The sequence below is a fragment of the Melanotaenia boesemani genome, chromosome 4 (genome assembly GCF_017639745.1).
Source record: "Melanotaenia boesemani isolate fMelBoe1 chromosome 4, fMelBoe1.pri, whole genome shotgun sequence".
Classification (NCBI taxonomy): Eukaryota; Metazoa; Chordata; class Actinopteri; order Atheriniformes; family Melanotaeniidae; genus Melanotaenia; species Melanotaenia boesemani.
In genome coordinates, this window is record NC_055685.1 from 18,232,782 (window position 1) to 18,260,497 (window position 27,716).

A 27,716-nucleotide genomic window follows, 5' to 3' on the forward strand; every position below is an offset into this window, starting at 1 on the left:
ACAGCTAGAATCGTTTCCAGCCGAGACCAAAGCACTCAAAGCAGGCAAGCGCATTCCTGCTGACAGTCGCTTAGCATCCCTTGCCCCAGAGTTTGATGAGGTCACAGGTCTGGTAAGAGTTGGTGGCAGACTACGACGAGCAGAAAATCTTGAGCCTGAGGCCATTTACCCCATTGTTCTGGACCCGGGTCATCCAGCTACACGTCTACTCATTCAGGAGACAGGAGAAAAGATGGGGGATATTGTACAAGTGTATGACCACCAGGTGCGTGCATTTAGATCTTCTGGAAAGCCTAGATTCGGATGCCTTCTTATTATCTGTCCGACGCTTCATCTCAAGACGAGGCAAACCATACGAGCTGCTTTGTGACAACGGCACTAATTTTGTCGGAGCCGATCGGGAGTTGCAAGAAGCCTTTTCCGACATGGGCCCGCAGTTACAGGAGCAGTTGGCTAGCCAAAGGATCCACTTCCGATTCAATCCACCTAGCGCCCCTCACTTCGGAGGAACGTGGGAGCGAGAGGTGAAATCCGTGAAGACAGCCCTAAAAGTAATTCTGAAAGAGCGGTCTGTGCCAGAACCTGTCCTTCACACCCTCCTTGTGGAAACTGAAGGGATACTGAATGCTAAGCCACTTGGTTATGTTTCTTCGGACATCGCCGACCCTGACCCCATAACACCGAATCTCCTTCTTATGGGACGTAGGGACTCTTCACTACCCCAGGTGTATTACGACTCGCATAACCTGCTGGGAAGGAGGAGATGGAGACATAGTCAGATCTTAGCCGACAACTTTTGGACCACCTTTATCCGACAGTACCTGCCCAGTCTCCAGGAGCGCCAAAAGTGGCGGACTGATGGCAAGGAACTCGACACAGAGCAAGTCGTGCTCATTGTGGACCCTCAGCTGCCACGGGCCCTCTGGCCTGTGGGCACTGTTATGGAGACCTTTAAAGGACCAGACGGACGTGTTCGCACTGCGGCCATAAAGGTCAAAGGTAAGACCTACATCCGTCCTGTTGCCCGGCTGATCCCGCTCCCCAAGTGCACTGAAGAGGATCAGGACTCTTCTGCTGGCCTTTCTAACTGATTACAAATGTCACATCTGACATTCGGGGGCGGCTGTGTAAGAAAGCCAAGCAGAAGGCGCCCGCCAGCGACCGGCTTTCTGTTGCTCCATACCGCCAGCTCCTTTTTCCTTTCTCCCCCACGTGAGCACGCGGTGCGTGCATGACAGCTCGGTGCTTCAGCGGAGCGGAGCATTAAAGCCGAATGAACATGTTTTCCGTGCGTAAAGGACGATAAAGTGAGTGATATGTTCCCGAGTGTGCTCTACTTATATTATGCTGTTGTATTTGCTAATTATAATGTGTTTATTGCTACGTTTTTGCACGTGTTTCGGTCGCCGCATAGTAGACCTCATATACTTGCCGAGCCAATTTATATTTGTGCTCTTTATTGTTTTGTGCTCTTGATACGCTTTATGTAGCCGAACAGCAGTATTGTTGCATATACCATATGTCTGTGTGTTTACATATGACTGCTAAATACTTACCTGTTTATTGTAATTGTTTACAACAACTATGTACACATATTCATTATTGTTTACTCTGTTTGTCATTACAGCCACGGAAACATCACACGAACACACACGACCACATGAACCCACACAACACATATTCAGCTATAAACCCCAGCATGTTCAATAAAGAATCTTAAAGGCCTCCTTCTCCAGTCCTAATTCTCTAACCGGAATTAAGCCATACTGTACCGCCTCAAACCAGTGAAATACAGTAGCGGGCACTACAAATAAAGTGCCACCGCTTCACTCACATTGAGTAAAAGATTACATCTTGAGGCTGGACTACCAATGGAAGGTGAACAATAAAACCTGTAACCTTACACTAATGACAATGCAGAGACATTTCTATTCGCTTATTTGGATTTGTTCCAGTGACAGTTATCAGGCACAACTGTTTAGGTCCATAAAAACCAAAGTTTTTGTGCTATTCACAAACTGAGCACAGACCAGACTGCAGCTTGAAGCCCTTCAGTTTGGATTAACTGGATGTTGACATCCACAACGTTCTTGTAATTTGTTTAATTGGGTTTGGTTTAATTGCAAATAATCAAAATCATATATTACTGATGTACAGTTTTATTACATCTTGCCATATCGTGTCAAATTAAGCTTTGTGGGGTGCTTATCTCTGCAACAACTGCTTAAGGTTGGCTCAGAAAGTGACATGTACTATGAGTGTTTTAGATAACTGAGAGATGGAAAGGAGCCGATCCTTTTCTCTGGCTTCTCTTGTCTCTGTCAGTTGCTGTCCTGCTGTGTGACGGCTCAACAATGGGGACTGTCATCTTACTGAATTAAGTTCTCCCTGCTACATGGCCAGTCTGAAGATATTAAATAACAGCAACATCTCTGTATCTGTTCTAAATATGTATGAGCACTATACTTCATGTGAATAATCAACATAAAACACTGCCTTTGTAGTACTGACTGTCCATTAAAAAGATTATGGTAAGCATTTGGGCAGTTTTTGCTTGACACTAATAAAATAACAAGAAAAGCAAGCTAAATAAGCAATGGTAGTTGCTCACGTAGTCTCGACACACCCTACTGCTTTAGTTTAAATGTATAATCTCAAATCGAATTTGTTTCATGTTAAAATGCAAATATTCGCATAGTGCCTGCCTTATGCTGAATGAAAAAGAGAAAGACCTACGCTCCTCTGCCAAGTAATCAAATTTACCAACAAATATTTTGAGCAACTGCAGCATATTGTTTGTCTCTTCTGGTGGTTCCAATATGATTCTGAAAAGGAAGATTTTAGTGTCTGAAGCAAAATTAAACTGATTCGGCTGTAAATATGTTTTAATGTTAATACCCATGCATCACAGTGCTGTGGGTAATACCTGTGTAGTAAAACTTTGAGTTGACCTTATGCAATGGGACATTAAAAACTAATTATTTTATTTTATATTTTATTTATTTATTTATTTTTTCATTTATCATATTGTTTGTATGGATGAACTAACTGACATTACAGTTAGGGACCAGAATGCAATGATTTGCAAATCACATGAACACATATTTTATTCTCAACAGAACATAAACAGCATATGAGATTCTAAAACATTGTCAGACATTTTACCATTTCACTGAAAATATCAGCTCATTTTGAATTTGATGGTGACAATACATCTCAAAAAAGTTGGAAGAGGCAACATAAGGCTGAAAGAGTAACTGGCACAAATCAAAGACAACTGGAGGAGCATTTGACAACTAAGGCAACTGTCAGTAACCTGAAAAAGAACATTTCAGAGAGGCAGAGCCCTCAGATACAAAGATGGGCAGATGTTTACCAATCTGTGAAAACCTGTGTTTTAAAATTGAGAAACAACTTCAGAAAAATGTTGAAAATATAATTGTGAAGCCTTTGGAGATCCCATCTTCTACAGTACATTATATCATCAAAAAATTCAGTGAATCAGGAGGAATCTCTGTGTGCTGGGGACAAGGCCAAAGGTCCAAACTGGATTTATTGTGCTCACTGGGCCATCAGGCAGCAGTGCATAAAAAACTGTCATGATTCTCTACTGGAAATCACTGCATGGACTCAGGAACACTTCCAGAAATGGCTGCCTGTGAGCACGGAGTTCCATGTAATTCACTAATGCTGGTTAAAGCCCTATAATGCAAAAAGGAGCCATATGTGAACATGATTCAGAAATGTTGATGTCTTTTTTGGATCAAAGCTCATTTAAAATGACAAAGTGGTAACTGTTCTGTGGTCAGATTAACCAAAATTTAAAAATTTTTTTGAAAACCACAGATGTTGTGATCTACTGACTAAAAAAGAGAAGAACGCTCCAGCTTATTAGTGTACAGTTCAAAAACCTGTGTATCTGATGGTATGGAGTTGCATTAGTGCATATGGCAGATGTGGGCGGATTGTGCATCTGTAACAGCTCCATCAATACTGAAAAGTAAAAAGAGGTTTTAGACAGACAACATCTCTTTCAGAAAAGGCCTCACATATACAATGCTTAACCACATACTGCATCCATCACAACAGCATGGCATCACAGGAGAAGAGTATATAGGTGCTGAACAGGCTCCCCAAAGTACAGACCTTTCACCAATAGAAAACATTTGGTGCATCAGGAAAGGAAAAATCTGGCAACAAAGGCTCAGGACTGTTGAGCAGCTACAATCCTGTATCAGACAAGAATGAGACAACATTCCTCTCCCCAAACTGCAGCAACTGGTCTCTTCACTTCCCAGACGTTCACAGACAGTTGTTAAAAGAGGAATGGATGCTTACCAAAGGTAAACATCACTTTGTTCCAACTTTTGTTTAAGATGTGTTGCTGCCATCAGATTTAAAATTAGTTATCACGTCCAAGAAATGATAAAATGGGAGTTTCAGCTTCTGATATGTTGTTAATGTTCTATGTCGCATCACAAAGAGAGAAAGTGCTGCTGTGTTGATTACACAATTATAATTAGATAAATGCTATGAAGCCTGATAAAGGCCATATAAACTCAGTAGGCTCTTCTCTGTAATAGGACTATAAATCTGTGCGGTCTAATGAATGCGCAGCTGTTCCGTGTTGATGTTCGCGTGTGTATCTGTGTGTGTGTATGTGTGTTAGAGGGAATCCTCCAGCTAAAAGTTTGGGGAGCTTTCCTCTTGTCCCCACTCATCATCACTATCATCATCATCGTCGCCCCTCCTTCCCCTCCTCTCCTCCTCGCACTGTTTTCCCAGATTTATTCACGTGCAGCTCGCGCCCGCCTCACTCAGACATTCTGTCGCCAGCGCCGTGACGTCACCTGCGCCAGGAGCCTCCTCCGCTCTGAACGTTTCCCTCCGCTTGTCTTGAAAATAATCTAGTCCCTCTCACCGCGGCAACCCTGAACTTGAGCAATGAACTAAGAAGGTGCAGTTGATGCATTTACTGTAAAAAAAAATTATATTGGTGAAGGTTGTTCTAATACATAGCTTGTATAGCTTAATATTTCTCCAGTAATCTAAATATTTAGCACCTACTGTCTGTATCTCAGTAACACCTGCAATATATGTAAATTCATTTAATTTTTTTTTATTTTTCCGGAAAATTTAGTCAAGAAGATCTGCAGAACTTCACTACGTCTGTTTAAATTAAGTGTAATATTACTTAATTTAGGTTTGCATCACAAACTCTCCTAAATTTACATCAATGTGGCTCACAAAGTTTTTAATCCGCATGTAGGCAAATAGTCTTGCGAGTCACCAAGATAGATTGAAAATTACTTGGTCGTCCGCCTCTTGTCAAATTTCCACACATGATTAATGCATAATGTCTGAAAACAATACTAAGATGGCTGAGGTAAATGGTTCCTACTTGACATTGCAAAATGATCAGGCATTAGTTGAAATGGTGGCATGTGCAAGCATGTTTTCAGTGCTTGCCCTGCTTTTGGATACTTTTGTTCTCAGACAGACCAATGCTTATCATATCACAATAAAGCAAGATGAGAACTGAGAAGACTTAAAGAGCTTCAGTTCAATAGTTCACTATAGATAAAGCGTCTGCTATTTTAAAGTAGCCACAGTAAATAAACGTCAGCCAAACATGGAGAAGAAATCGTTTTAATTGGCGAAAAGCGAAAATAGACGTAAATTTAATATAGCACTAATTTGATTTTACTTTGTAAAGGGGCGTTGTCTTTTAATAGCCATTGAGGAAAGATTGTGTTATATTTGTGGAGCCTCTAAAGATGGGGGAGTTTAAAAAGTTTTTAGATACTCAGCAATTACTGGTCCTATTACAGAAAATATTATATTTCTTTGAGACTACTTTCTGCATTCTTCACCCATAAATTCTCACACACCTCCCCTGGTGAGAATCTCTGAGCAAAATGAGCGAAAAATCCGCATTGTTTCGCCATTACATAATCAGTTTCTAAGCAATGAATGAAGATGTTAAATGTGTAAAAAGTAGGTCTTCATGTTGTTGCGGGGAACTGCATCCCGCGGCGTGATATTGGCGCTAAGAGAAGGGTGAGATGGCTCCGCGACTCACTGACGCCAGGTCGAGCAGACGCAACTCAGGCAGAGGGAAGCACACAGGAGGGGCCACACAGACATAGCAGCAGAACCAGAAAGGTACTGTAAACTTTAGTTGCCTTTTTAACATCATAAATGAAAGGTTAATTTATTCATAATTCCCGTCTTTAAACCGAGTACGACTTTGTTTACTGAGGAAGTAGATCCTAGCGGTTATCACTCAGCCGCTTCAAACTTTTTCTTCCTTTTTGCTCACTGAATGAGATTGCAGCCATACTTTATTTGCGCTACTTTCAAGAAAGCAAACGTTTTATTTATTTTAGAATGATAAAATAAATAAACAAAACTCAAATAGTAATGCGTGGATGTGCCAAACAAAAGTAGTAATAGCCCTCAGATCTTTGTTGAACAAGCATCAGTAGAAACACTTCTGCATGTGAATTGCATACTTCGTTTTCTGCAGAAAATAAAAACCACTGATGTAATAAAACACGTCAGAGAGGATAATCGTTTATAGTTACATGCTGAGGATAAATGGTTGGTCTTGTGTCGATCACTGTTTATCAAATGACTGGATAAAACGTCTAAAAGTGTTGAAATTTCTTATGATGATGATTAGAAACAGAAAGCAGCACATCCTTACTCTCAAGGAAGCAAGATTTAATCTTTGGCATTTTTCTTATGAATGAGTGCATTGATTACATGTATGATAAAGCTAGTGTTAAGCTTTTGAAAACTGGCTGAATGATTAGTCAACTAGTCATCTCAGCTCTACAGTCACAGTTTGATCTAGACTCATAGTAAAGATAGAAGTCTCACATTTAAGATGAATTTTCATACAAATAACTTATTTTGCACAGTTTTTACACGTCTTTATTTTTATTTTCTGTTAAAGGCACGTAAAATTATGAGGAAGAAGAGACATTGGCACTGAAACATGGATCAAATTAATTTTTAATCAGTTTCAGTTTACCTGTAGGGTAGCCACAGTACAGAAAAAAACTAACTGAAAATGAGTAAATATTTACAAAATGATAAATATTCTAAGGCCAATAAATCAAATAATCTCTCCCTCTTAACTCTCAATTGTTAACAGAAAAAGGCAGCATAACATATGATTAAAAAATCTAATATAACATTCCTCTTGCTTTTATCCAGCAGATTACCTACAAATGAATTATTATCATCATGCAAAATAAAACATTAGTCAGATGATTATGAAATAATTAAAATGTGTTTTTATTTGTTTTGTTTTTTTCTTTAGACAGTAGGTTAAGATGAATGGGTTTTCCTTGAGTGTCTCTCTTACACACAATAATAAATTTTCATTCTAATGTCAATAAATCATTTAATAGAGTGTAATTATTAAGGAAGCATTGTTGCAGAATATCCCATCACTGTGATTGTAAAATCAATGTGTGCCACACTTAGATATTGTTCGACTTAATGTTAAGGTATTGTCCTCCAATTCATTCAGACTTGCTGTGGCTATTTTAGCAGCTGTACTTGGTGCGTGTGTGCAAAGTTATGCTAATGTCTTGTGCGTGTGTGTGCATGGGAGGAAGAAGGAGAAGCAGAGTGAAAGACTTACAGCAGCTAAGGCTAGGTCTCCTGACATTATTGAAGATGACATATCAGATTACCCAAAGGACAGGAATTTGTCCTTGTTCATGGTACAGTTCCAGTTATATTATTGTTCAGCATGCTCAGGATGTGCTGCTCTAAGCACAGCTGGAAGATTAAACTTGTGTGGTTTTTATGTTTGTTTTTCATTGCTTTGAAATGAGGGTGATGGCTCTTGTATGATAAAACTGAAAGGACTGTCAGATGTTATCTTCCTTCTGTATCTTTACATCCAGAGCATGACATTAAATTATGTAACACTTTAGTATATCTAAACGAATCATTTCATAGCTGTTAGTGTCTATGCATCTGTATTTTTGCCTTCTTATGTCATTGCATGTATAACAGAAGCAGAAAACAGAAAGAAAATCAGCTGAAGTTGTAGTCCTTCTCCTGTGTGTTTGCATGGACCGGATAACGTGTCCACCCTAACACAACACAAACCTAACACGGAGTGCCAAGCATGTTTGGGATGGCTGCAGGAAAAGCCATGTGTTTGCTAGCTATGTCTGCTGTGGTCGTGTGTGACTGCCGTGTCTGGGACATGGAGGATCTGATTCCAGTTCAGCCCCATGAAATCTGGACAATGCTGACTACTATTTAGTGGTTTCCTGGTGTTTTCTGTGTCGTTGTCAAAGTAATGTGATGGTTGAATTTGATTCACTTGTACTGTAGTATAATCTCCACTGGCTCAGAGGTGTGTATGTATCTATATATGTGAGGAACAGTGACCCCGGTGACTTTAAAGGAGCCTCTCGGGTCAATGCTATGTCTAGTCAGTAAGGGTAACACCTCATGTCTGTCTGTGGTTATTTTTAAGCTTTGCTAATAGACTATTGTGTTGACTGGCTGTGGAAAAAAATCTGTAGTTGCTGGCCACGAGGGAACAGCCATCATGCTTTCCAGAACAATCTGAAACCTTGTTTCTGTTTCAGTCTATAAATGAGTAAATTTAGTTAAACATGTTATATATAATTTTCTACAGCTCAGCAACATCTCAACTTACTTTTTGTCTGACTAAGATAGGCCAAAGATCAAAAGGTATTCTCTTTGCAGTAATATGAAGCATTAAAATGCAGGGAGTGCTTAGAAACTGGAGCAGGAGATAAAAGTTAAAGACATATTTTGTACCATCAACATTCACTTAATAATTTTGCTTGAATGTACTTTTTCAAGTGGTAGTTTCCAGACACACAAGTGTTCTAAGTCTTTCTTTTTTCTCAAAAACATCCTTGGATGTCTTGGATCCCTGGCATTGCCATCACTCTCACTTTCTTGCTTTCTCTCTGTATCCCCCCCCTTCTTCCCTCCTCCTCTTTATCTATCACCCTCTCTCTTCCTGCCCTCCTCTGTTTATAGCCAGTGACTCCATTGAGCGGGGGTTAATGGAGGCCCCATCCAGGACCCTGCTGATAAATAATGTAGCTTCTTCATAATGCTCCATCCCTGGGGAGGGTCTAGAGAGCATCATTACTGCCTCCTCATACTACACAGCCCAGGCTTAAATTGATTAACAGACACTGGAGCGATGCAAAATGATCCATGTGGCTAGTGTAGTGGCTAACAGCTCGCACCAGGTGGGTCAAAGCCCCCCGCCTGTCAGTGTCGCATGATCCCACTCCGCTCCCATTAGCTTAAGTCTCTGTCTAGTGGGTTAACTGGTGACCATAACAAGCTCCTGCTAACGCAATAGTGAGAAAACGGCGCTCGGACTTGGCTAAAGGAAATGTCAGAAGGGCTTTTATGGAGCTGTTGTGTAAATGATGGTGTGTGGTTCAGGTTTTTATAGGGAAGAGAGCAGCTTCAAGGCCACTGCAGGCATCTGTGGAGTCTTCATTGCCAGCATCAGACTTGTGGGTACAAAGCTCAAAGTTTAATGGCTACATACAGGGATCTGTGCTAATTAGCAAAGTGAATTAGTGCAGAAACAGGAGGTCAGTCTCCAAAATATATAACCAGCAATGTATAATGTAACCAACAATTATTTTGTTGGTTATCAAAAACAAATACAATAAGGCAATAATTGATTTATTCTACATGCTTAGTTGTGAGGGCTAAGGCTTTTGAATCTGAATGTTTCAATGCACCATCTTTTCCTGTTTAGTTTATTAATGATGAGCATTAACATTTTAGCCTATCATATGTGCAAGCTCTTTCCGTTTTACAACATTGTCAATCAAATGCGGTTGTGTTTGATGTCGTTGGTTTAACAAAACTACACATATGAAAACTGAGCACTTTTCACATCTACTCACGTATGAAAATATTTTAAAATTGAAATGAATATGACTGCACATACTATTGTTAATCGCCAGAGTATGTTTTGACAAATAAAAGGGAAAATATCTGGTGCTGTGCAGATTATGTTACTATTCAATTAATATATAAAAAAATGCACCAATTGCATTTTTTGACCTAATTATTTACAAATATAATCTAATTTTGATTTTCTTTATTTCTCTAGGATTTTACTTTCATTATGGGCATTGTAGTTGTATAAACATAATAAAACAATAAAATGTAAGTATTATGCCTGGATTTTCTTCACAGTTGCTGTTTAGACATGAACTTCATGAATGGAGCTTTATACTTTGCAGAAAAGAAAGTACTTTTGGATAAAAGTTTGATATTTGCAATTGAAATGAAATTAAAACTGAAAATCTGGCCACACTGGCCACCAGATAAGAATGAGTGCATAATGAATAATGAAAACCCCCACCCTAAAAAAAGAAAGAAACTCACAAAAAAATTAAGTCAGCTCTCATAAACTTCTCTTCTAGTAAATGTGCTTAAATCAAGCTCTTACAAGGTTATAAAAAGTGCATCAAAAGTGCCCGAATAAAACCACATTTACAGCAGAAATGATCAGTGAATTGTTCAGAAAGCTGGTGTACAAAAATAACGTTATGTCATGCAGACATCCTAGTCTGCACACAGATATAGGAAGTGCAGGGGCACGTTGGCGCGTTTATATTTTGACTACCTCACAGACAACTCCAAGCTAGCATTGTCCCAAGAGGTAATACACTGCCATATCAAGCTCTTTAAATAAGGTCGGACAAGCAGTCAGATATGATTGACAGTCAGGTTTGGAAACATTCAGGAGGTATGGCCTCCAGCTGCAGTTGAATCATTGCAAAGGATTGTTAAGTGTGCTCCAGATGTTACATACAGAACTTGCAGGAATCTTTCTTGTGAAGTGGGTTAAAGTTTGTTTTTGTGCAGCCAGTATTGAATTATGCTGATAGTGCTGACTGTTACTGAGAAGTCCTCAAAGCAGCTATGTGACTGGATGTAAATCAGAATGACTTCTTATGTGTCTGGGTGGTGACCCTGATGCAAATATGATGTTGCTGTTCTTGGTTTTTGAGCTGTTTGCTTGTACAGTTATTTACTTCACATCTGAAGTATGTGTTCTCTTTGTTTGAGGATGTGCGGAGTCAGTTTTTTTATCTGGCTCTGACAAGGTCACAAAGACAAGAATGTGCTAGCTATCTAAATATTTTATAATTCTCTTTGAAATAAGTTAAAATTGTGAATTTATAATGTAATAACACCCAGCCAGCATAAATAAAGGGTACAAATATGTAAAAAGTTTTACGGACCCTTAAACTTGAAGTACTAAAAATAGATGGAAGGTCATTTTTACTATGATGTATGTTCAGTGTATGCTCCCTGATTTAAACAAAATACATTTTAGATCACTGCTGCAGTACAGTAAAAGGTTATCTTTTTGTTTCAGTTGGAAAATTGTAATAATCCAGTGACAGATGTGAAGCCATAACTCCAGAGCCTGCTTCTTGTTTCTGCTAGGGTGGAGCGTTTATTCGCCAGCTGGGGTGTGGAGAGATCTTAAGCCACAAACATATAGACATTTAGATTTATTGATTTTCCCTTTATCTCATGCATTGTAGTCCACCCATATGTCCCCATCTCATGTTTGTTGTTTGCTGTCATTTTTTAGATGTAATTGAAATGAAAGATAATTATAGGTTCAACTTGCAGATCTCCAGTTGGTCTGGTTAGCAGTCTTAAGTGTCCACATTCATTGTAAACAGCACTTGTTCACATCGAATCTCCCTGCCAGTTTGCCAGCATGATGTATCATACACATGCAGCAGTTGATAAAGATAGAAATCGCTCTTCATCCCATAATCTGCAGGGCCAGGAATAACTACGGAGCAGTCTTAATGATGAATCTGTTCCTGCTCATATGAAATCCAATATACTGCAGCAGTGTTTCCCCTAGCTTTTTGGCATTTGAGTGGTGGTGGTGGGCGGGGCAAGAAGGGGCTCGCCATTCGTAATATAGAGAGGGGAGGATAAACGCTCAACCATGACTTTTTTTTAGGAAAGTAATTACTTCTGTTGTGATCTGGTGCTATATATATAAAAAATAAATAAAATAAAATAACTTGACTTTGGGAGGGCGGGGGTTGCCATTGGGGGTGAGAGGCAGCCCCCATAATATAATAATAGAGTTAACACTGTGCAGGCTTTGCTGTCAAACAGTGATGCATCCTCATCCACATTCATGAGTCAGAACAGATGAATGCAGATGGATTTCTGACAGGCTGTTTATTTGATTCAAGGATTGCATCTGAACATTTATCCACAATCAAACCTTAACCATAACTACATTTTATCTCCTTAATTTAGACAGATTTTGTAAAGAAAGTGGAACAGACAGCACTCAGTGTGCTTTTGTGTTCCCTTTAAAAGCTAGAATTCATGTACCTTCAGGCTACTGACCTGCTTCCCGGGACTGCAGCGAATAGGCACATTTAACTTGGGGTCCACAAACACCTCCTTTCCAATGTCCTGCATGTTGCCAGATTCCTGCCCAAAAGCAGTGTTTGCTGGTTGGTGACAAAAGTGTTCAAAAGGAACACAGCGAGCATTGAAGTATTTTCTCTTAACCTGAGAAAATACTTGAATTCTCACTGTGTTCCAGACTAGATGTAACGATCATTCTGTTTTTTCTCTCTTTTTTTATCTTTGGTTAATAAATAAGTTAAAGAAAAACTTTTATCTTTTTATTTTAGTCTCTTTGGGGTTAAGGGGGATTTTCTTTCAGTTTATTTTACAACTATGTAATAAAACAAACCTTTAATAATTTACTAATAGTGAATATAATTATTATTCTATATGTTCTTACTAAATATTTCTGTATCTGTATAAGTATGTCATGGAATATCTAGAAGAGGTGTTGAACAAGAAATTCCTGAACAGCGTCTTTCTGAAGGATGTTTAGTCTGCATACAGAGTGTGAAGTCTGTTGCTGTAAATAACATTAGTAATTGGTGGTAATGTGACAAGCCATACAGACAGGAAGCTATCTGGAGAATGTCTGGTTGGGGCTGATGTTCACAGGAGGGTGTCTACAGTGACACTCCCGCCACTTTCCCAGAAGTCATGAGTGATATGACCATACCAGCTACAGTGGTAACATTGGCGTTCTTCTCTTTAAAAAACTGCAGCCTTCATCATTGCTGCTGATGTAGTAAAGAGGAAGACTACATTTCATGTTTCAGGGACGCTTCAGCTTTACAAGAGAAACATTACAGACAGCAGCTCTTATCTGTATGTGACTTATTTTTGGTGTAAAGTTTAACTTAAACAGATTTTTTTTCTCTCCCTTTTTTTTCTAGTGACCATCAAGAAGACCTGATCTTACACCGTGGAAACTGAGAGATATCTAGAGAAAAAAAGACAAACAAACCCTCAAACATTCAAATAATACCTCACCCTGGTCAGTGCCTGTCTGCTACTCCTTAAGGAGGGTGGAGGAGGGCGGCTTGTCCACCATGAATGTCACCTCGCTCTTCTCTTTCACCAGCCCAGCAGTGAAGCGGCTGTTGGGTTGGAAACAGGGAGATGAGGAAGAAAAGTGGGCTGAAAAGGCTGTGGATGCTCTGGTTAAGAAACTGAAAAAGAAGAAGGGAGCTATGGAGGAGCTGGAGCGAGCTCTCAGCTGCCCGGGTCAGCCTAGTAACTGTGTGACAATCCCTCGCTCACTAGATGGACGGCTGCAGGTGTCCCACAGGAAAGGACTGCCACATGTCATTTATTGTCGGGTGTGGCGCTGGCCTGACCTGCAGTCCCACCATGAACTGAAGGCCCTGGAATGCTGCGAGTACCCCTTTGGCTCCAAACAGAAGGATGTGTGCATCAACCCTTACCACTACAAACGAGTGGACAGTCCAGGTGAGGGATATAATCTTGAAATAAATAGTATCTATCTCCCAATAGTAAATAATCCTTAAAAAAAAAAAGATGGCTGTCCGGATCACCCTTAAAATAAAATCACTTGTTCCTTTATTCCATTTCTGACATTTCCTGAAAATGTAATTAAAATCCTCCATAACTTTTAAAGTTATGTTTCTTACAGACAAACAAACAAACTAACGTTGCTGAAAAAAATAATAAATAAAAAAATAAATAAATAAATAAATGACAGAAGCAGAAAAATGAATGCAGAATAAGTTTGGCTTTGCTCCAACAAATGAATGAGGAAGACTCAGTAGCAATAATCAGCTCCTCTTACTTTAATAGGACCAAGTTAGGAGCAGAAATCCTTGACAAGATGCCGAGCCAGGATTCATCTCTAGCTGCAACTTGACAGATGTCCTGTTATGGTATTTTGTAACGATTTGGCAACACTGCACCGAATGCATCGGTCCTCTACCGGAGCTGCATCGATGCCAGAATGTGTGTTCATTATTGAGCTGTTGACGTGCGATAAAATAAATCAATATCCATCGCGCTGTGTCATTACTTTAGTATTATTTGATGTTTTGTCTAATTGTTCCCCCTCAAATAATTGATGAAAAATATAAATACATTAAAAATATTTATTTTTGTTATATATTAGCTGATAAGTGAATGCTGTAAGCTAGTAAGTATTTTACATTTTCTATTTGAAATACAAGCCCAAAGTAATCTCATGTGCTAATCAATTAATTATCTATTATCGAAGCTTTGTCTACTTCCAAATAATAAAAAGGATTCAAAAGAAAAAAAACACCTCTGTAAACGGCACCTAAAATGACTCCCTGTGGTGGTTTGAGGGGATATTGGAATGTTGGCGGTTTTTAGTGTTAAAAAATTCTTGGATCCATGCAGTGACCTGGATCACCCTCAAAATCTAATCACTTGTTCCTTATTTCATTTAGGAGATTTTCTGATAATTTCTTCAGTCTGTCCATTACTTTTTAAGTTATGCTGCTAACAGACGGACAGACAAACTTCAGCTACTGAAAACACAACAATAATAATGGTATTGTAATAGAAAACCTGAGAAACGATTTTGCAGTCTTATTGGGCTCCGTCAGTCCAGGAGAGACGAGAATGGAGCAGCATTTTGTAGCAATGTCCCAACCAGCAGTGGTCAGAGTCCACAAACGTTAAACTCCGTCCTTCAAACGCCACTATGGACATGCCAGTATCTTTATAAAATGTCACGATCAACGGCAAGATTGCATTTAATTTTAAATAGGTCGTCGCCTTTCTTTCTGTCTTGATTACCTTACTTACATACTTGATACAGAGTGAATATTGGATAACATTATAAAAACGATTACTTCCTTGGTACACATTTAATGATCAGAGTGAATGGTGGATAATATTTCTTGCACTAAAACCGATTTAGGAAACTGTCAGTGGACGTTGACTGTTTGAAACAAAATGTCGCATCATCTTCTGGACACACACAAGCTGTAAGAGCTGCACCCGCCCTCTGAAATGTTTGTTTGTGTCACAAAACATAACTGTGGCCGACTGAGCTGCAGGTTTTGTGTCAGAGTCGGTTCCCTTTGCAACGCGTCACAACGAAATTGTCCACTCATTTGTTTGTTGTGAAAAACCTACGATTTTAACAGTAAAAAAACAAGATTAACGCATTAATAATTTATTTAATATTTATTTCTATTTCTATTTGTCTCTTTTGTTTCTTTTCGACACCTCGTCGGGTATTATCCTTTACTTAATATACAGTGTTAGATATGTGACTTCGTCAGGAGGCATAACAAATGAATGGTGAAGTCAAAAAAGTAGAATGTAGTCAAACTGACAGATAAAATTAGTTCTACTAAGGTGTAATTTAACAAATTTTACAGATGATGACAAAAACAGTAAAAGTAAGAATCAGTATTAGCTCTCCGACAAATGTTTGTTTTAAGATTACAGTAGAAAACTGGTATCAACTTAACCTGCTTTTCTCAAGCCATTGGGTTCTGACTGCAATGCTGCTGCAGGAGTCAGACAAATCAAATACTATCTGGCCTCCTACTGAACGGAAAATTAGGTTCAGCTGACAAGATAAAAACATTTAAGTGCAGGGTGCTAAGTTTGTAAAATGCCAAGTGTGTGTGTGTGCATTAATGTGTGTATGGAGCAGGAAATTCCATCTGCAGGAGAACGAGGGCTTTGTTTTGGGCATTCCCTTTACTTCGGTTCCTTCTTTTTCTTCTTTATTTTTAGTTTTTTTTCTGCACACGTTGATACACACAGGCAGATACACTCTTGCACTTGCATGTATTTGACAAAAACAAGGATGCACGCACACACACACACATGAATGCAGGCCTGAGCTCTCTGAGGATGGCTGGAGCGGGAAGACAGCCATCCTTAAACAATAGGAGGAAAGAGCTGTTGCCTACTTCGCACACATTTTGTTTTATCAGCGGTTGGAAGACACAGGGCTAAGGTGATTTAACCCCTCAGCACCTGTCTGTCCACACTACTACCCCCACCCTACACATCCACATACACAGACACACACACACACACAGTCTATTTTTCCTCTCTACACACACACATCCTGTCAATCTCCCCTCACTATTCAACATAACACCACAGCTGTCCGCCTGCTCCACATTTAACCTTTAAAATAACTTTCTACATTGATGTATAAGACTGTTGCAGGACACATTGACTACCTCTGTGGACACTGGCAGCAGTGCGAGCCTCATCTAAAATTTCAGCACCAGCTTTATTTATCTGCACAGGTATTTATAGACACAAATGGAACATATCACTGTGGTTTATACTCCACCTGAACAGCCCTCAGCCAAGACATTTACCCCAAGTGATGAATTCCACAAGAGCAGCTTGCCTCAAAACGCCTTTCAGAGCAGAAACCTGAGAGTCTAAGCCAAATACTGCTGGCTAAGACCAACTGCCTGGAAGCTGACATTTGAAAAATGCAGCAACATCTGCACTCAGAATGTTGAATCATGAAAAGTGCCAGAAAGAGACGTTTGCTTCTTATGCTGGAGTTAAAATAACTTTGCATCTATGTCTGCATGCATGTGCAAGATGTGTGAATCACAAGATGGAAATGAATAATGTTTGTCATCATTCCAAAGCTCAGTCATGGTGTTAAATGAACACCAATTTGAATTACAGTTCACTTTGAATCAGGCTCCACTTCTGATTCACTACACTGTGAACAACATTAAGTTATCCTTAAACTCAGGCCCTTAAAGACACTTAATCATTGATAAAAAGCTATTGCCAGTGTTTGGATCCATTTGCTGCATCACTCTAGATGATTCACTAGTACAAGGTCACCTTCTTAAAGGGAAGGCCTTGTAAAAATCCATTTGATTTGGGCATATTTACCAATCAAATCAAATCAAATCATACTTTATTTATAAAGCACTTTTGAATCAGGTCAGATAAATACGAAGGACCCAGACCATAAAGACATTTATAACCAACTGAAAGAATTTTAAAATCAATCCTGAAATGGACATGGAGCTAATTCCCTCTTTCTGGTCCTCATCAACACATGTGATGCTGAGTTCTGGAGTAATTGTAGGTTAGAAATACTCTTTGGGAAGATCAGAGAGCAGGACATTAAATTAATCTATTCTACTGTATATAAAAGCAAGCATTAACACCTCGGGGTGGAGAGAGAAATGCACGGACTGGATGTGTTTTTAAGACGATAAAATCCTGTTTTTGTGATATTTCTAATGTGTGAAATAAAATTCAGTTCAGAGTCAAAAAGACACCCAGATTTCATACACAGTGAGAAGGTTTACATTTTTTCAGTTTTGGTAAAATGATCTCTCTCCTGTCTTCAGGACCAATAATTAAAACGTCAGTTTTGTAATTGTGTAATTATAGGAAATTCTCAGCTATCCATGATTTTTTTTTTTTATCTAAAATGCAGTTTAAAAAGACGTTACTAGCTCTAGACCATCAGGAGACCTGGCAATGTAAAGTTGTGTTTTATCATCATAGCTGTGAAAAACAACACTGTGCCTCCTGATGACATCCCCAAGTGGCACCATATTCAAATTAAAAAAGACTGGGCCTAAAATCAATCCTTGGGGAACCCCACACTTGATTTCATGGATTTATGAGGAACATGCATCCATTTACGAAAAACTGTAGATCTGTGCGATGGGAATAAAACCATTGAAGAACAGAACCAGAGATATCCACCAAACTTCTGAGTCTGTTTAATAAAATGTGGTGATTCATCTTGTTATCTTAAATCAGATTATTGATGATGAAATACTTTTTTTAAAGAGATTAAACATTTAAAAGGGCCATGTTAAAAGTTGAGTCCTGTTGTGGGATCATTTTTGAATTTCCCAAAGGTACTTGGTGTATAGGACGGAGACATCTGACAACGGAGCTAGTGTATGGGTATAAGAGCGAAGAGTCGGTATAATATTCATGGATAAAAGATTAGGTCCTGTTTGATTTGGATGTATGCCGTCATGTTTAAAAAGTTTTGGTCTACTGTGAAAGGTTGTGAAATTGTCCACGTATGGAATATTGTAGCTGTTGTAAGCGGCTGAATTTGATGTCCTGAAAAGGAGGTGGACCAGAGATGATGCATTGTTTCTTTAAGTGTTTGTTGCTGTGGATGAGGGTGATAAAGTCTTGCTTATGTCTCTGATTGCTGCAACTTTAGATTGTTTGTGCCTGTGTGGACTACTTTGGAGCACTTTGAATTGTCCTGTACATGAAATGTGCTATACAAATAAACTGCCTTGCCTTGCCCTTGAAACAGAACTGTTGTGCTGTGAAAGCTCATGCTCGGAGTAGGTGTTATCATTGACAAGTGCACCTGGGTAACAGAATGGGCGACACCTGGTTACACGGACATGCCTGACCATGGATGTTCCCGCAATGAACACAGGTGCTTTGGTGTTAAGCTCGAGGAAGGCCGGAGTGAGGTGTTGGTGTCCCAAGGAACCGTGTCTGGTAGATCTGCTTTCAGTGAGGCGATATGCATGGCTTCTGAGTCCAGAAGTGAGTTCAACATTTCATTCTTGGATTTCTGTTATTCATAGAGTTTCTGAACGTCTTCCTTAAGGTTAGTAATATGATTGTTGTAATATTTATACACCAGGCGCCAGGGCAGCCATGTCAATCGTTGTTGGTTTTTCCAGGAATCAGAAAACCTTTCTTTGTGTAAAAATACCAATTAAAAGAAAGACAGAATAATGTTTAACTTTGAAGAAAGTTTTAAAAACTGGTAAAACAAGTAAACACTAGTAACACTGGTTGTCTTGTAGCCTTAGGATTGCCGGTTCAATCCTCAGCCTGTCAAGCTCATGTCGAGGTGTCCCTGAGCCAGACACCAAACCCCAAATTGCTCCTGATGGGTCATGGTTAACGCCTTGCATGGCAGCTTCTGCCATCAGTGTGTGAATGTGATGTATAATGTAAAGCCCTTTGGGTATCATTCCAGGTACAGTAAAGCACTATATAAATACAGACCATTTACTATTTAACCCTTTAAGGCCCGACCCATGAAAAAATGGTAGGAAAAGTCAGATTTTTTTAATATGAGGTCTTTATTTGGCCCTTTAACAAAATGTAACAAAAAATTAACATGTTTTGGGGGATATCTACCATTCGTTACCATGTGATATATTAAAATATTATAACGTGGTTTTCTGCTTCTGGGTATCTATTAGGGGACAGAAAACAAGTATCAGATTGTGTTCAACAGGATTTTGAGCAAAGTAAATTGAAGCAAAATGTCTCAGAAACTGTATGTGACAAATATGTCACATCAGGCTCTTATGGGTTAAAAAAAACAAGACACTACTCCTTAATGAGCACAGTTTGTAGGGACAGGAAATGACGTCCTGTTAAGGTTAATCATCTCAGTTTGACAAAGTTTGAGATCTTAGTTTTTTCTTAGTACTTTCAGGGCACACAGGGAGCCAAAAATCCACATACTCATATGGACTCTTATGCTTGTTTTTTGGACTGTGGGGAGCATGCATGCAAACTCCAGAAAGACAATGTTAGAACCAGGCACCTTCTTGCTGTCACACAACCCTCCTAACCACTACACAACTATGCAGTCCATATCCCTCTCTCCTAAACATTTGAAAGAAAAAGATATATCCTCCTACACAGTGACTGTAACAGCAAAACCTAAATGCACAATTTAAAAGGTTTATTGTTGAGTAATTGTGGGAATTGTGAGTTTTATTAGTCTTAATATAACCTCCATAAATTTCTGTTTTTGACTTTTTCATTTTGCAGTGCTGCCCCCTGTTTTGGTACCTAGGAACAGCGAGTTCAATGCCAAGCATACAATGCTGCCCCGGTTCCGCAACCCTCTACAACAGAATGAGCCACACATGCCCCAGAATGCCACCTTCCCAGAATCCTTTGCTCAGTCCAACACTCTTCCCTTCCCTCATTCACCGGGCAATAGCTACCCAAACTCACCTGGAAGTGGGAGCAGTGCCACTTTTCCTCATTCGCCATCCAGTTCCGACCCAGGAAGTCCATTCCAGATGCCAGGTAAGATCCTGTCATGTGTTATCCTTTTCCATTTTTCTTCACAGTTAACCACAGCAACTCCTTTTCCTTTATCTTTACTGATGCAGAGACTCCCCCTCCTGCCTATATGCCCCCAGAGGAGCAGATGACTCAGGATTGCCCCCAGCCAATGGACACCAACCTCATGGCTCCTCCCTTGCCCGTAGAGAGTAACAACCGGGCAGGTAACGGTGGCAACTGTTTCACTCCAATGCTCACAGGAGGTTGTTCAGACTTGACATTATCATGCATCCTGAATAATTTTGACACGCAAGTGGGCAGCTCTAAGTTAGTGTATTTACACCTGGCAGTAAAATGTCTCCTTGGCTTATTTGTGATCTTTAAATGTGAATGAGGCATTTCCTGCCCCGCCTCCCTCCAGGACGCAGAGAGTTCCACTCCACCCCATTCGGCCATATTTGTAGTTTGATAGCAGTGATACAATTATCTGCCAGCAGAGAAACTTTTTATTGGCAAGTTTACTAGAGATGTCAACAACAGAAAACGTGTCCGTCCAGCCTTACATATTCGAGTCCTCCTCTCTCCCTTTCTGTTCGTCCCTCACTGATGAGTTCCCCGTACACTTCCATGTATTTTTCATCATCCCATGCCACCTCTACCAGCTGTTGTCCCCCGACCCCCAACACTACCACAATATGAATAAGATAAACAAGACCTCAACATTGTTAAGGAGTTAGCTAACGCGAGCGTCAAGAAAGTCACTGAATGTATTTGGATCATGTATTTCACTACACAAAACTTCCAAAAACAAAGCCAAATAGTTTTATTCAAAGCACACAATACGGTTATATCCTCAGGTAGGAAGCTAAAAGTTAGTACACAGCACTAACAAAAGCAGAACGCACAATGCTAACACTATCAAAACAACGGCCGGTACGTCATATCAACACACAAAATGCATGTCTAAAATAAAGCTTGATGTAATTTTAGCGTTATTTGGAGCTTACTGCTTTGCTGTGTTCGTAGTTTCCATAGAGAGAAGAAACTGACCCCTCATTCAGACGCAGTCTTTCTGCAAATCCACCTTAATAATGGCGGAGGTTGCTGAATCACTCATCCTTGAAGTGCATCTTGCAAACAAAAAGGCATTTTCCCACTGATGTCATTTCCTTGAAAAATTAAATCCAACCAGGCACTTCAAAGAGGCTTTTATACTGGGGAGAGGTGTAAGGAATTGTGTGAGTTGATATACCCAACAACCGCACATTTTGACTTGTCCACTGGTAACTTCTGCATAACTAAACGTAAACTACAGAATCACTTCAAGAAAAAAATAAATAAATAAAAAAAAAATAGCGGATTCACAGCATTGGATACCCGGAAGTCCATGACCTTATTTAGCAGACCCACAGCAAATACTGTGAGGTAATAGATGTAATAGAAAACACAGAAAACTAAACAGACTGGAAAATATGGCCCAAAAAGAATATAAAGATATATACAAAGCATCAGGACAGAATGTATTTAAATTTTCTGCATTGATAAACACTGATAGTGCACAAAAACATGTATTTAAAGGCTAAAAAAGTGGATTTTTCATGATATATTCCCTTTAAAGGCTGGGCAGTTGTGCTCTGAGGAGGGAGTGTAATGTAAAAATCTGAACAAATATGAACCACTCACTCATTTTCAAATAAAGTGGCAGTTTTTGTTTCTTCATGTTCCCATTTAACATGCTTTAAATATGCCTGAGTTTTGATTAGGCCATTGTACCTTTGATAGAACATTTCTGCACTCTAGTGAATTTAATGTATCTTTATATTCTGGTACAGAAATGTGTCCAATGACAATTTTGTGTTTTTGAAATTAAACAATGGTTCACAGTATTTACCTGAAGAACCACTTAGAGTCAAACCTTTTGGAACACAAATAAAACCCTTATTTTTCTTTGTGAGTCTGACAGCAGCAAAATTAAAGAAACACAAACATCCTTGGCAAAATGTGACCAGATTCAGTGCTTTGGCTCTGAATCTGTTGGTTGCTTATAAAGGTGAGCAGGAGGTTTGTCACAACCTAACAATCCAAATACCAGCATCTGATCATCATCCAAGTACAAAGACAAACTTTCAAGATGGAAGATGACTTATAGATTTTCTGTCAGTTATGTCAGTTACACACTTTTAGTTTGGTTTTAATGTCAACTATCACCACTGATACAACTAAGATCAACCAGGACCAACAGCTTTGGTACCGAGCTCACAGCTGCTTTACTAAATGCAAAATATAAATGCAACTGAAATCAGCCACAGACATCCCAAACCATGTCTGGATGTGGCCTTGGTCTGACTGCACTATCAGTCCATCCAGAGTGTGTTCATATCTGTATTTAGCACCATCCAGTTTTGATCCAATCAGTCAGAATGCATGCTAGCTCCAGGTTTTGACAGCCTCATATTTAGATACATGTCCTTGTGTACTTCTTGTTATACAGGCAAAGCTACCTGCACCTGCTCACCTTGATCTGCAGGTGCAGATTGCTATACATAGTCTTCCAGTTTATAGTGGAACTTTATCTGTGGGTGAAACCCCAAAAGAAATTCTGAGCCCCAGTGAATTCTGAGTATTTTCTCAGAGCATTTTTATTATGTGATTTCATTTGGTGATAATGGCTGGAAACTCATTAATGATAACAGACAGGAATTAGTACTAATCGTGGTATCTTAAATGCAATGCAATATTTCTTGCTATCTCAATTTTGTGGGTATTTATTTGATTGTGCAAGATGGGCACATCTAAACTTATGAATGTCAGCAACTGTCTAATGGCCATGTGCAGGATTCAAAGTCACTTGATTTGAAGCTAAATGCTGCAGACTCTGTAGTTGCATCCATGATTTGTCAGTAATTTAAGATTATCAAATTAAATGCAAAGACCTGGCAAGAAGTTTTGTGGATGTAGACATATAAGAGGTAAACCAGCAAGCCATAAAACCTTTTAAACTGGTTATTAATTCAGCTGTCCGGTGTTAACAGAACATCTAAATTTAAATCTGATCTTCAAGATCAGCTTTGACCTCTTTTGCAAATATGATCAGTGGTTCCCAGCTATTTTCAAAATAGCTGTTTAAATTATGCAGTTGTTTGCTATTAAATCAATCTCAATACACACTGAGATAATGGTTGGTACTGCATCTGAACTTTTGTCCGCCCATGACCTACAAAATATTTGTAGTTTGCCCCATCATGCAGTCAAGGCTCAGAGGTTATGCCCTCGTCTTGTGATAGCAGTAGCAGGAAGCACTGTTGAGTTTTGTTAGCTGGGATTTTTTTTCTTTTCCACAAGCTGCATCCTGCACAGGGGACCAGGTTTGTATGGTAGTGCAGCTCTGGGGAGAGAACAGACAAAACACACCTGTCAGCCAGTGCTACACTACAGAGGAAGTTTGGGAGAGGTATGTGCCTAGATAAACATGATTTATTCTTCTCTCCAAAAGGGTGAGGCCAGCTTAGAATAGTTTGGAACAGTAAAAGCTTGCACACAGACAGCCTGCATGCTTTCAGTTTGATATTAATCAGACTAAATGTACAGAAATTAAACTACTAGGTGTTATGTGTTTATAGTTATGGGCTACATGTAAAAATATGGATGCAATAAAAGTGTGGACAAGTAAGATTTTGAGCTACTCCTGCTGCCATCAGTAACTTCTGGCAGTTACTCTACACAGTGGAATCTTTAATGTGCCTTAAATTTGTTTGTGTCTGTTTCCGTTCTTACAGTGTGCTCAGCACACCCTTGTGACCTCTTAATGTGTTTCCTGTGCAGATGTGCAGCCTGTGGCCTATGAGGAGCCCAAGCACTGGTGCTCCATTGTTTACTATGAGCTAAACAATCGCGTTGGCGAGGCATTCCAAGCTTCCTCCACCAGTGTACTCGTTGATGGCTTCACGGATCCCTCCAACAACCGCAACCGATTCTGCCTCGGTCTGCTGTCCAACGTTAACCGGAACTCTACCATTGAGAACACACGGCGGCACATCGGCAAAGGTCCAGCATTAATAAAAGTGGTCAATGACTGTAATGTACCAACTGTTAGTAGAAGAGACTAAATCAAGTGTGAATCTCTACCAATAATAACATAATGACAAAATATGTCACTCCGTTCGATTTACAGTGTAATTCAGGGAACTTAACTGTGAATTTTCTCCTGTTGCCTCTTAGGAGTCCACTTGTATTATGTGGGAGGGGAGGTGTATGCAGAATGTCTGAGTGACAGCAGTATCTTCGTCCAGAGTCGTAACTGTAACTACCACCATGGCTTCCATCCAACAACTGTGTGTAAGATTCCCAGTAGATGTAGCCTGAAAATTTTCAACAACCAGGAGTTTGCGGAGTTGCTGGCCCAGTCTGTCAACCACGGCTTTGAGGCTGTTTACGAGCTCACCAAGATGTGTACCATCCGCATGAGCTTTGTTAAGGTAATGTCTTGGGATTTTCTTCTGTTTAAAAAAAAAAGAACATTGTTATATATGTAGACCATCTCAATCATGATAGTCAACTTTTCTTTTCTTTTTTTTTTATTCATAAATGTTTTCTGAACTGTGATTCTTATAAGTCTACCTCATTCACTGTGATGAATTGTGACTGTACCATCATCTGCATGCTGGACAACATTTGATAAGATGCTGCTTATTAAAAATATTAGGCTGGATTAATGACAACCAGTAAAAAAAGAAAAATGTAAATCTTAGCAAATTTTAACTCAGCCCAGCAGCTACTTTAACCACTTCAAATAACTCAAGATTTAAGTAAAATGATCAACAATAGAAATTGTTGCCTCAGAATAACAAATTGTGCATATCCTTGCATTTCAGGGCTGGGGAGCAGAGTACCACCGTCAAGATGTGACCAGCACGCCCTGCTGGATTGAGATTCATCTGCATGGTCCACTGCAGTGGTTGGATAAGGTGTTAACCCAGATGGGCTCCCCCCACAACCCTATATCCTCCGTCTCTTAGACTTCACCGTCCCCAGGCCTTACTGTCCTCAGCCCTGTGACTGTCCATACCCCAGGATTTTGGTTTAAGTAGCTAAAATAGTGGCTAACTGGTCCTAGACTCATTTGTGGTTTTGTCAGTTTTGTAAACTAAAAACACAAACTGATCTGAGACCTTAAAGGCTGAACAGGATGTTATATGGGTAGATTTGTTTTCTACTTGAAGGACATTTGAATTGGGCACATATACAGACTGGGAGAGAGTAAGCAAAGTGAGCGTGATGCAACTGGAAGATACTTGATCTTTGTGACCAACTGTAACAATTAGACCATCACACTCATTATGAGGCAAGTGTCATCTCTGATCTTTCTCTCACAATTTCTTTTTTCCCGTTGTTCTATTATCCTGTCTGATAACTAGTTTGTATCTCAGTATTCCTTCAGGCATCCAGTTGTACTTGTGTGGTTACAATAATTGTGGGACATTCCAGGTCACCAAAATAGCCATTAGCTGATAAAATCTGTCTGGTTTCAGTGACATGGCATGAAATTTACTTAACACAATCAAAGTTAGTAAAGACTTGGAGAATGACCAGTATGGCAGGAAATTTCGGTATGCTAGCTTCTCAAAATGTTAATTCAGGCTATTCAAGTTGTAATAACATCAAAATAAATTCCCTTATCAAAAATGAAAACACAAGGACAAAATTGGGGTCATTCAAGTGAAAGGTGTAGGGTTTAGTGTGGGGCAAGGGACTGAAAAGGCATTTCAAACATAAGACTAAAGTTTCAGTGTTGCTCATTTTATGTTACACTTTGGTTTCAAATTAATTCTGAGGGAAAAAAAATAGTGTCTAGATATATTCATGAATAGAACATGTGCTGTGCAGTCTGGTTTTATGAAGCATAGTTTGGTTAGTGTAGTGTTACACATTTAAGACTGGTAGCTGAACATGACATGAAGTCGAGAGAAACACGAGTAAAGTTTAGTTTGTCCTTTACTGTGCACTCTGCAGCAGAATGAAATGTGTCATAATATGAAGTGGCACTGTAGATACACACCGTTATTCAGACGTTGTGGAATGACACCGCGGTTCCAGTTGTTACTGAAATTTACACAGTATTGCATCTTAAGCTGGATTTATACTCGCATGGCGTCTGCCTATGGTCAATCCTCTGCAGACCTACACAGAGCATGTGGCGGGAACGCCGTAACCGACCTCACTGAGACGCTTCATGAGTATAAATCTAGCTTTAAATTCTAGATTTAAACTTCAGTAAGGAAATATAAAAGCAGTCTTTCTTGCATTGAAAGATGTAGCTAGCTGTGTAATCACCACTAGAAGTCTGGAGTGAACATTGTGGGCAGCTGCACTCTTACATGCTGCTCACACTCCGTAGAAATTTTATCCATTGTCTAAATGGTACACCCTGGACAGGTCTCCGTCACAGGGCACTGTAGAAATGGTTTGCATTGAATTTGAAAGCTTCATTTTACATCCCTCGCTGCACGAAAATGACAATTTTATCAGTTGACCTAAACTGATTCTTATTAAGCTTTTATTAAGCATAGTATTGAACTATTTAAAGCTATTTTTACTGGGCATGAAGGTAAATTTCAGTGAAACTTGGAAAAACTGGGTTGTTCTAAAACATTTGAAAGGTAGTGTAAATATTTCAGTGACGGTCTTGTTCTCGTATTTCAGTGACTGAGCAAATCTTATTAAAGTGACTTTTAAGGGAAAATCTTGAGCATTCAGATTTTAGTTGTTGTCTGAGCAAAGTGTCAGTTACTGATGTCCTTATATTTTTTTTTGTTTGTTTTGTTTTGTTTTGTTTTTTATAAAATGTAGATTTAGCATTTGTTTCTTTCTTTGAGCAATCTTCTGCTGTTGAATTGTTATACTCCGTACTTTTTTTATGTATTTTTGAACATGTTTTTGGTTTTGTCTGCACTTTCACATTTTGCCTCATTGCTTTTTTCTTGTTTTTTTCCTCCTGCTTTGCTCAGTAAAACTCCCAGAAAAGCAGTTTTATTCCATGAATATCAAGTCTCTACTGGAAGATTGAATAAAATTGTTTCAATAAATGCAAGATCTCTGTATGTCTTGTGATTATTCTGTCCACATGTTTGCATCAGTGTCAGGTGTGTGTATGTTAAAGTAGTCCTTCAACTCTTGAAAAAATATGAGCATCAGGAATTTCCTAACTTCTTTTTATGATACTCTAATAAACAGTGGCTACAGAAACAAGCTGTTTTCTTAAT

At 39.2% G+C, this 27,716-nt stretch overlaps 2 protein-coding genes across 2 annotated transcripts; both read left to right on the top strand.

Annotated features, from left to right (window-relative positions):
- The first annotated feature begins 227 nt into the window (after positions 1–227).
- LOC121639141 lies at positions 228–1,795 on the top strand. Its single transcript, XM_041984366.1, has 2 exons — positions 228–1,307; positions 1,628–1,795. Exon 1 carries the CDS (start codon positions 255–257, stop codon positions 1,089–1,091), a length of 837 nt encoding a protein of 278 aa, XP_041840300.1. The 5' UTR covers positions 228–254; the 3' UTR covers positions 1,092–1,307; positions 1,628–1,795.
- Positions 1,796–6,090: 4,295 nt separating this feature from the next.
- On the top strand, positions 6,091–27,540 carry smad1 (SMAD family member 1). The gene is made up of 7 exons (XM_041983664.1): positions 6,091–6,165; positions 13,341–13,896; positions 20,215–20,478; positions 20,565–20,681; positions 24,280–24,501; positions 24,676–24,932; positions 25,329–27,540. The coding sequence occupies exons 2-7, from the start codon at positions 13,497–13,499 to the stop codon at positions 25,470–25,472; spliced, it is 1,404 nt and encodes a 467-aa protein (XP_041839598.1). The 5' UTR covers positions 6,091–6,165; positions 13,341–13,496; the 3' UTR covers positions 25,473–27,540.
- Positions 27,541–27,716: the final 176 nt, after the last annotated feature.

What these genes read in the sequence shown, in the direction of transcription:
- LOC121639141 (XM_041984366.1), top strand. Translation starts at nt 255, where the DNA reads ATGACCACCAGGTGCGTGCATTTAGATCTTCTGGAAAGCCTAGATTCG.
- smad1 (XM_041983664.1), top strand. Translation starts at nt 13,497, where the DNA reads ATGAATGTCACCTCGCTCTTCTCTTTCACCAGCCCAGCAGTGAAGCGG. An exon ending in AAGTCCATTCCAGATGCCAG is followed by an intron (nt 20,479 to 20,564) that starts GTAAGATCCTGT and finishes TTACTGATGCAG; the next exon opens with AGACTCCCCCTCCTGCCTAT. An exon ending in AGAGAGTAACAACCGGGCAG is followed by an intron (nt 20,682 to 24,279) that starts GTAACGGTGGCA and finishes TTTCCTGTGCAG; the next exon opens with ATGTGCAGCCTGTGGCCTAT.